This window comes from Chrysochloris asiatica, unplaced genomic scaffold (genome assembly GCF_000296735.1).
Source record: "Chrysochloris asiatica unplaced genomic scaffold, ChrAsi1.0 scaffold00090, whole genome shotgun sequence".
Lineage (NCBI taxonomy): Eukaryota > Metazoa > Chordata > Mammalia > Afrosoricida > Chrysochloridae > Chrysochloris > Chrysochloris asiatica.
In genome coordinates, this window is record NW_006408608.1 from 11753703 (window position 1) to 11763794 (window position 10092).

At 40.5% G+C, this 10092-nt stretch overlaps 1 protein-coding gene across 1 annotated transcript in view; it reads right to left on the minus strand.

Moving 5' to 3' along the window:
- KIF1B (kinesin family member 1B) overlaps positions 1 to 10092 on the minus strand; it is a 196135-nt gene that overhangs the window by 22992 nt on the left and 163051 nt on the right. Inside the window, exons 31-35 of the mRNA XM_006866398.1 lie at positions 7475 to 7593; positions 6860 to 6915; positions 5670 to 5778; positions 4276 to 4342; positions 3233 to 3317 (exon numbers count right to left, since the gene is read on the minus strand). Coding sequence (XP_006866460.1) covers positions 3233 to 3317; positions 4276 to 4342; positions 5670 to 5778; positions 6860 to 6915; positions 7475 to 7593 — 436 coding nt within the window. The remainder of the gene's footprint in view (positions 1 to 3232; positions 3318 to 4275; positions 4343 to 5669; positions 5779 to 6859; positions 6916 to 7474; positions 7594 to 10092) is intronic.

Consider the following 10092-nt stretch of genomic DNA (forward strand, 5'->3'; position numbering starts at 1 on the left):
CCACTCTAGCCATGAGTTCCTAGCCATACGCATTGCTATGTTTCCATGTCTGGAAAGTAACAAAACGAAACGAAACAAAAGGCCTCTTATTTCTCCAGAATCTATTCAAATCCTTCCCCAAAACTAATACAGCTTCACTTTAGGAGATCTGTGAATAAGCATTTTCTTAACACAGGCCTTTTTCATTTGTCCTCATTTTGGTAGTTGTGATGGTTACTTTTATGTGTCAACTTGGTTAGATGATGATTCTCAGTGGTGTGGCCAGATATTAGATTAGCTGATGTAATGTAATGTCAGGTAAGGTAAGGTAAGGTAAGGTACAATAATGTAATGGTAGTGTTGTTGTTAAGTGTCATCATCCAGTTCTGACTCATAGAAACCCTGCATAGGGTTTCCAAGGAGCAGCTAGTGGGGTAAGCAGTCTAGTGCTTATCCTACAACACCATACCAGGACTCCAATGGTAGAGGTTGCTGTTGTTGCGGTTAAGTGACGTTGAGTAGGTTGCAACCCATAGCGACCCTTTATAGGGTTTTTGAGAAGCGACTGGTGGGTTTGAACCACCGACCCTGTGGTTCAAACTGACCTTGTGGTCCAGCACATTATCCTGCAGTGCCATACCAGGACTCCCAATGGTAGTGAGAGGTAGTGTAATGACCTTTCACTATATGATCTGATGCAATCATCCAATCAGTTTAAAGGAGCGTCTCCTTAGGGGTATGGTGTGCTGCTAGAATATAAATGGATATACTGGCAGAAAGTATTCTTTGATGGTTACCAGGGGTGGGAGGGAGAGGAAGGGAAAATCACTAGATAGTACACATGAATTAACCTGAGTGAAGGGAAAGACACCACACAGTAAAGAGGAGGTCAGTACATAACCAAGGCAAAGGAAGACACTACGAGGTATGCAAAATCAACGGTACTCACAAGCATATCCTCTCACTTAAGTTAATATATATGTTTGTCACAGGATATTTCTACAGACATACTTGCACATGCTGCACATATATCCAGGTATACGAGAGTAACCTAAAAAGTATTGCTACAAAACCATAGAAACCTTTAATGAAAATACAAATGAAGCTATTATTTCTCAACATATCCTCTACCTAGGTGTATACACTTCTGAAGGTGATTTGCACATGTCAAAATGGCAGTCTGGCATTGTCAAATGACTCAAATGGTCTTCCTTTTCAATGTGGATGGAGTTTTGGGAACAAAAGAAGTATTACGGGGCAAAATCATTGTTGTAGGCTGGATTAGGTAAGGTTTCCAAACAAAAGTATCATTGGGCAGCCTTGAAGAATAAGCAGGCACATTGTTGTGATAGACAAAAATTCCTCATCACAACTTTCTTGGCCTTCTTCTCAACAATGTAGTTTTCAGTTTTCTTAAAACTACTTCATCATGAGCTCCCATGATCATCCTGTGTCCTTTCAGAAATTCTATTAAGATTGATATTGCCATTGAGTCAGTTCCGACTCAGAGCGACCTGGTAATAGGGTTTTTGAGGAGTGGCAAGTGGATCTTTCAGTTTGCAGTGCAGTGCTTACCCTACAGCACCACCCAGGACTCCTCCATCAAGATTAGCTCTTCAGAATCCCCACAAGATAGTCACCATAACCTTCTGAGTTGACCTCTGTGCCTTGAATTTAACTAGCCCAAAAGATCCCCTTGGAAGTCAGACACTGTTTAGACTGGACCTTTGTTTTGAAGGTACCCTAATGAGACTAACATGTGTGTGTTATTGAGAGAACTCATCTGCAGCTATCCACTGATCACAGAGACGTGTTGAAACACATTTTGTCTGGAATAAACTCATGCATGTATGAACCGGAACCCGAGTAGTAATGCTTTTTACTTACCCTGTGGAGAACAGTATACAGAAATCAAAATTAAGCAAACTTTTTAGCCATTACCAAACACTTTGAAGGACTGAGTCACAGAGCTTGAAGGCTTAGACTACAGTCTCTGAGAACATCTAGGACAGCTGGCATAACAGAGTACATAAAGACTATGTTCTACATCCTACTTTGGTGAGTTGTTGGTGTTGTTGTTAAGTGCCGTCAAATTGGTTCTGACTCACAGCAACCTTGCCTTTCCAAGGAGCAGCTGGTGAATTTGAACCGCTGACCTTGTGGTTCAGATGATCTTGTGGTTCAATGTTTTATCCCACAGTGCCACACCAGAACTTTGGTAAATAGGTCTTAAAAAACTTGCAAGTGGCCATGTAAGATATGACAATCTTTCATGTTGGAGCAAAGAACAGCACAGAAAAATCAAAGACTCAAGGAAAAAATTAGTTCAAAGGACTAACGGGCCACACTAAACAGTTTCTACTAGCTTGAGACCAGAATAACTAGATGGTGCCCAACTATCATTACTGACTATGCTGATACTTGAGTAGAAGAATGCTGTGCATAGAGATAATAGCAATCAACGTCACAAAACATAATAGGCACCAATTGTTGGATGGGATACTAATTGACTCTCTAAACTTCTAGCCAAAGCACAATATGTATATACTTCTCCAGAAGCTATTCAAATTCTTTCCCAAAAACTAACACAGCCCCACTTACATATATATATATATTTCTTTTTCTTTCTTTTTAAGGAATATGCTAGTAGATTCTCTTGACCCCACACTTTTCACTTTTCTCATCACCTGAACTGTGACTGTGAATCTTGGTATGTAAACCTACAGAAATCTCTGGCTTGTGCCTGACCAGTGGATCTTGGAAAAGATATAGCCAGTAGAAGTTTCTAGTGTGCCACTTGACCTACAGATTTTGGACCTACTAGTCCCACAGTTGCGTAAGTCAATCCTTTGAAATAAATTTCTGTCTCTGTATGTGTATCATCGGTTTGGCTCCTCCAGAGAACCTAAGACAGCACTTAATTATTCAATATAACATTATCAAGTTGTTTTGCACATATATGAGATCTCCCCACCTAAACTGTAAGTACACACAATCAGTTGGGACTTCTTTTGTGCCCTCATACAGCCTCTAGCACTGAGCCATACCCACCTAGATGAGCAAAGTAATGGCTGGTTGAATAACCAATGATGGACGTTGGAAAATACAAGAGCATTTTCAAACCCAGGTCCCCTACATTCTCCATGGTCCATGTTCTCCAGTACAATCTTCCACACACTTTGGGACTCCAAAAAGAGAATAATGACATCTCTAAATATCCTGGTTCCTTTACAAGCTGATGGAAGATACTTACCAACCACCAGCTCACGAACATCTTTCCAGTGGAGCTCACTCCCCTTCTCATGGATGATGGTCACTGTGATCCTTCGCTGGATGCCCTATGTAATGAAGCAGGGTTGCCATTTAATTGTGGTAATCTACTATTTCCTCCTGTTTTGTTGTGTTCTGAATTTACTGGTAAGGCAATTGGAGAATAAGCAGGAAAGAAGGACATGGAGAGAGAGCAGGAAATGCTGTCCACCCAGCAATTCTAAACAAAGGAAAATGAGGCAGGGACTGAATTTCAGTCAAGCTCTGATATGACTTTAAGATCAAATGTCTAGGTTGTATGTTACAGAGGATGAGGTCCCAGCTTCTATGCTCACCTGGGACTTAAGCCTTTTAAAGCACTGAGTAAACCAAACCTACTTGGTGCTGTCTGTGCATTAATGCACTGGACTGCAAAGTCAGTTTGAACTGCAAGGTCGGTGGTTCAAGCTAACCAGCTGCTCCTAGGAAACCTTATGCAGGGTTACTATGGGTTGGAACCGACTCGATGACTCTTAATAACAACAACAATGGGGATCTATGCTTCACGATCAGATTTTCAGTCTACTGAAATCTTTACCTTCTGCTCCCATTAAAACTTTTGGCTGTGAAAGTACAGAGCTTCCAAATAGCATGAAATGAAAAATGTATAAAATAGCATGGAAGCTGCACAAAACATAGCAGGTATATGAATTTTTATTTTATTTTTTTTCAAAACAACTCTTTGAAAATATTTGTATGGAAGATACTATATGACTATATATACGCACTGGTTTAAGGAAGAAACATCAAAACACAAACATACAAAAATAAATAAATAAATAAAAGCCAAGAGAAGCCAGCTGGATAATAAGTGCTCCTCCCACCTTGGCAATGTAGATCAGAAGCAAGAAAGGACAGTGTCTCAGAGTCACAAACTCATGAAAGCAGGGAGAACTCCCAGAGAAACAGAAAGAACTACATTCCTGAGCCTAAATTCTTTTTGGTGTTCCCTCCTAACCCAGGCCTCTTTTACTCCCTTGTTAGTACCTGGTGAAGCAAAAATGTTCCCTGGCAGGGTAAGCCTGCTGTATGGTCAACCACAGCTGGGATGTACCTATAAAAATAAAAGCGCAAAACAACTGTTAGACAGAATGCTTACTACAAACTAAGTTTTACTTCAACTGCAAGGTTGTGCCTGGTTGCTATAGATCCTGGTGGGTTTTAATTTTTTTCCCCCTTAACCTCTGACGACCATATCTTTTTTTTAAAGCCAATTTTTGGCATTGAATAAAATGGTCACTTGCATGGATAAAACGTGTTCACCTATCTATGTGTGAAGTGTTTGAGACTGAAGTACTAAAGGACAATCAATGCTTGGCTTCCTCCCAGCCTCTGGTGTCATAGATATTCAGTAAATACTGTGTAAGTGCAATGGTATTGACAGGAGGGCAGAAACCGAGCTGTTAACACTCTAGACACTTTTTTAAGATTCCAGAAAGCAATCAAAATAGTAGAAACTATTACTGTAACTGCCTCTCATTCAGAATGCAAGTTGTAATCACATAGATTTGCCTATGAAAAGTCAAATTCATCTAAGTAATGTTGATAGTGACAACCAGACACAGGGATGGGACCAGCGTACCTAACAGTAAGAACTCATTAAATGTATCCTGGTAAGGAACATTACAATAACATTTACTCCCCTCATTCATGTTTAACTGGTGCAGCCCCTTGTTTCTGTTTCAGGAGTACAATCTCTTTCTTTTTTCCTCCTAAAGAATTTTAGAAACAGCTAAAATCAAGAATTGGCTTTTTCACTGATTCTAACACAGCTCCTAAAGTATGCTAATGTTGATCAAGGAAAGTGGTTCTCAACCAGGGGTGATATTACTCTCTAGGGTGCATTTGGCATGATCTGCAGGCATTTTTAGTTGTCACCATGGGGGGAAGTGTTATTGGCATCTCATGGATAGAGGCACAGACAGTGCTAAACAAAACATCCCACCGCCCTCAACAAGATTGGGAAACCTTGACCTTGGGAAACATTCTGCCCCCACAACCTCTCACTGAGATTATTGATATAAATCTTAATCATATTATGTGAAATATAATTCTGCCTCCATTTTTAACAGCTTTGCTGCTGATAAAAGCCACCATATATGTATACTGTCTTCCCCACATAACAATGTATGTCTCCACACTTATTCCTAATTTAAGTTCTATTGCTAAATAAGTCTCTATGATGTTCCTGCTTCTAACAAGGCAAATTACTACACTGGATAGTCAGTTCTCCAACAAACATTTATCTCAAAAATAATACCAAGACCACCAAAATTCAATTCAAAAACTGGAATTTGACAGTAACAATGATTCGAGAAACTCAAAATTACATTTCCAATTTTAAACCACTTCACCTTAATCATTTAGGGAGTTGGACTTACTCTCCTGTAGGCTCCAGTTCACTGATCTCAAACCAAACCAGAAGGTCATATTTGCTCATACTCTGCCCAAGGCTGGTTTTGCTCATGGTGTTTAACTTGGTGGCTGGAACTGTAAAAAGTTGTTTTAGAAAATGTCAAAGTAGAATCTAAGTCTCCTCAGCAAAACCCTAAGCCTCACTAATGTCAGTCTTCGAGGACACATGGGAAAGGCAGCAAGAATCAAGAGATAGATTTAAATGCAGAGAACCCAAAGAAACATCAGCATCAACTATGGTCACCTAACCGCTGCTACTGAGTCAGTTCTGATTCATAGTGACCCTATGTAATGGGCTTTAGACATTGTAAATCTTTACAACAGCAGACAGCCTCATCTTTCACCTGTGAAAGTGACTGGTGTATCCGAACTGCTGACCTTGTGACTAGCAGCCCAACACACAGCCCACTTACTATGCTACCAGGGATGCAAAAAGAGACACAAGTAAAGAATGTGCTTCCTTAAAGCTCTTTAAAGGAAATCTCACGTAATCTAGATGGAGTGCTGAACTCTAGGACAAGCACCTGAGGATGGTTCTACAACTAACTATCTCATTTGGATACCCTCTCGCTCTGGCAGCTGGGAACTGGCAGAAAGAGAAAAGGTGGCAATGGGTTGGCCCCATCCTGGAAGATGGCAGCAGCAGAGGATGCCAGCACATGCACATTCACGTCGCCAGACATGAGAAACCGAACCAATTCAGTCTTTCTCTCATGGTCTGAAGACAGGATGGAGACAGGAGTAAAAAGGGTAGAGAATGAGTATAGGGCTGGGGGTGGAAATTAGGGAGGTGGGCAATGAGGAAAAGGATGAAAATAAACAGAAAGAAGAAGCAAAACAAAATAAGTGAATAAACAGAATAATAGAACATGCAAAGAAATGCTTAGTTCCCTGAGTTATGGAGAAGTTACAGAAAGATTTAAGTACAGGTAGATATCAAAATCAGCCCCAGGTTGAAGAAGTAAATAAAAATCAAAGGATTGGCAGGGATAGAGCCCTATTTGTTTCTTCTAATCCTAAAACAGGTACTAAGAATTCTAGTCAGAGCTTCAAAGGTTAGAAGAGGAGTAGGAATTGGAATCTGACTTTTCTCTGTAAAGTTATCTAGGATAACATCACACAGAGGACACCATGCAGACAATCTAGCTGTGCTCACCTGGTTTAGAGAGTGGCATGGGTGGAGGGAAGAACCGTCGAGATGGCTGAGGTGGACTGCAAAGAAAGGAAGGCAAAGATGAAAATGATAGCCTGGCATGTTAAATTTCCTTTAGAAACAAATCTTATGCATTTTCAATTCTGGCATAATACCAGGCATCAGACATAATCCCACATTGTGGAATTAAGGCTAAAACATTTTAACCAAAGTCCTTCTGTAAACTGTAGTTAACAGATGAAACAGAAAACCCTTTTGAGAACACAGATACTCTGCCATCATCATCCCCGTCATGAATCGCCTCACCAATTTTGATACTACTTCTTAGAGCTTTTATTTCATAAAGTCCTGAGTCATTAGGAACTGTACGCAATTTTCATGATAGATCCTTATGAACATTTTTACCTTATTCAAAATAAAAAAGATGAAATTCAAGGTCACCTGGGCAAAATTCAATTTGCTGTACCTAAAATTAGTATTTAGGGGGTGAGAGGAAACATAAGGGGATTTTAAAAAACTATCTTAATCCCTTAAATTTCTTCCTTTCCAGCAAATGACTACCAAAAACCAAAACAATCTAATCACAACAACAGAAATCTTTGCTCATGGGGTTCAAACCTGTTCAGTTCCTGTCCCTGCAGATGAAGGGGGTGCTGCTGATAATGCCCAAAGACTTCAAACACAATGGGCTTGGTTTTGATGTACTCCACAAATGATTCAGTGACCTCCACTGCAATCTAATCAGGAATAAAGCCAAGCAAGATTAGGTGAAACACTCAAAGGAAATACACATTTACAGGAATCAGAACCTTAGCACTTTGGAGCTCCCAGGAAGTGCTGTGTTTTACTACATGGGCTACCCATGCTAAAAGACAAGAGCTCCTCTCTGGTCTTCATTGTAAAGGAACTTCAACAAGCTTGGATATTCAGGACTCTAAAATCTGCCCTGAGAATACCACCTGGACTCAATCTCACATACCTGGGGTCCTTCTACCTGCTTTCTCCTTCAGTGTGCCTGAGGACTGGCCCTGGTACAAACTTCAGGTACCTAAGTCATTCCTGTACATCAAGGCCTAGCTCAAATAGTTACTACTATAAGAAATACACAAATTGCTGGCTGACTTTGTGATATAATGACAAGTCCAACATATCTTTTCTTACCTATATTGCATCCTTCAGGAAGTTTTCCTGCATCCTAAAGTCTCCCCAGTGATCCCTCCCCAATAACAAAAAAAAAAAAAAAAGGAAAGTGTCTTTCCATTAACGGAATAACTTTCTCTTCTCTCTACTGCATTCTACCAATGCCTCTGTAAGTCTTTGTGTCTGGTGATGGTGGTCATGTGTCATTGAGTCGGTTATGTCTTGTACTACGGGCGCTTATTATGCATTTTATTTCCCTTCTCTTAATTCTAAATTCTTTGGGGCATAATCATCTGTGATTTATTTGTCTATTTCCTGGAGCTTACTGGCACAGTCCTTGTCAATCAATACTTATCATAGATACACATGTTCATATTTATAGACAAAAAAAGAATTTTGTGTTACCTTGTGCCACTGTTAGAACTGTCCTTTCCTTTCTTACCTGACAGACTGAATATGGTTGGCAAGAAAAGATGGGCCATATAGTAGTAAAGATTCTGGCTACTAGAGGCAGATTTTTCTGGGTTCAAATCCCATTTCTGTCATTCCTTAGCTTTGTAACCTTACACAAAACAATTACTTTAGAATGCCTAGTGCCTCAATTATCTCAGCGGCATAGTGGGGATTATTATTATATGGCGTAATATTATTGTTGCTATTGTTCAGTGCCATTGAGTTGGTTCTGATTCATAGCAACACTTTATAGGATTTCTGAGGAGCGGTTGATGAGTTTGAACTGCCGACCTGTGGTTAGCTTATCCTACAGCACCATACCAGGATTCCATATGGTGTGATGTTGTTGTTAAGTGTCACTGAGTTAGTTCTGACTCACAGCGACCCTGTATAGTGTTCCGAGGAGTAGATGGCAGGTTTGAACCCGATTTTATGGTTAGAAGGAGTCCTGGCGTGGCACTGTGGGTTAATGCGCCAGACTGCAAAGTCGTTTGAACTGCAAGGTCAGTGGTTCAAGCTCACCAGCTGCTCCTCGGAAACCCTGTACAGGGTTGCTATGGGTTGGAACTGACTCAACAGCACTTCACAACAACAAGAAGTCCAGTTAGCTTATCCTACAGTGCCATACCAGGAGTCTCTATTCTATTGTAAAATGTTATTGTTAAATGCTGTCTGGTCGGTTCTGACTCACATTGACCCTGTATAGGGTCTCCAAGGAGCAGCTGGTGAGATTGAACTCTTGACCTTGTGGTTCAAACCAACTTTACAGTCCAATGCATTAGCCTAAAGCACCATACAATAGTGAGGATTAAAAGAGTGAAGATACAGCAGGTACATGGAACTGTGACTGGGAAAAGTATGAATATTAGCTAGTGTGATGATGAGGACTTGTGAATAGACTTGGAGTGACTTTTTCACTAAGAGATGGGAGCTTGGTTTTCTTACTCTATGTACGACAGAGCTGTAAAGGACATTAACAGATAATTATAGTATCAGCTGCCAGGAAAACAGAACTCTGAATTTTAATTTAATTATAAAAGGTAGGTTCTACATTTCTACATTTTTCCTGCACCATTTGCAACTGAACAAAGGAAAAATATTTTAGAGTTTAAAGGAAAACTTGTCAATATTAGTAAAACTGTTATATTAAATATATTTATTTTTGGAGAACGAACAAGATGGCGGATCAGGTGGGCGTGTAGCAAAGAGCTCCGTCAACAGCAACACAGAATACCGACTAAGCAGGCGCAGGGGATGGTCTCAGAACTCTGAACCACATACAAAGGAATACTTAGAAGGTTGGAAGGCTCACAGCTGGGGGAATTTGTGGCAGAAGCAAGAAATCTATTGCTTTCTAGTCCAGGACACTTGGCTGCTCCAGGAGCCGCCATCATGGGTGAGACCACGTGGGGGAAGGATTGGAGCATCCACAGACGCCTGGCAGAACCGCTGAGATAAAGCTGTGGACATTCCTTTCTTTTGGTATCTGTTCATTGGTCCCTTGCTGTCTGTGTACCTCCATTCTGGGGACTATAGGGGTGCCTGAGCTAGTGGACACCCCAGCCCCACCCTTGAAGGGTTCTACTACGCATGCGAAGAGATCTCCTTGAAATTTAAAGAGACAGTTTCCAATTAAAACCAAA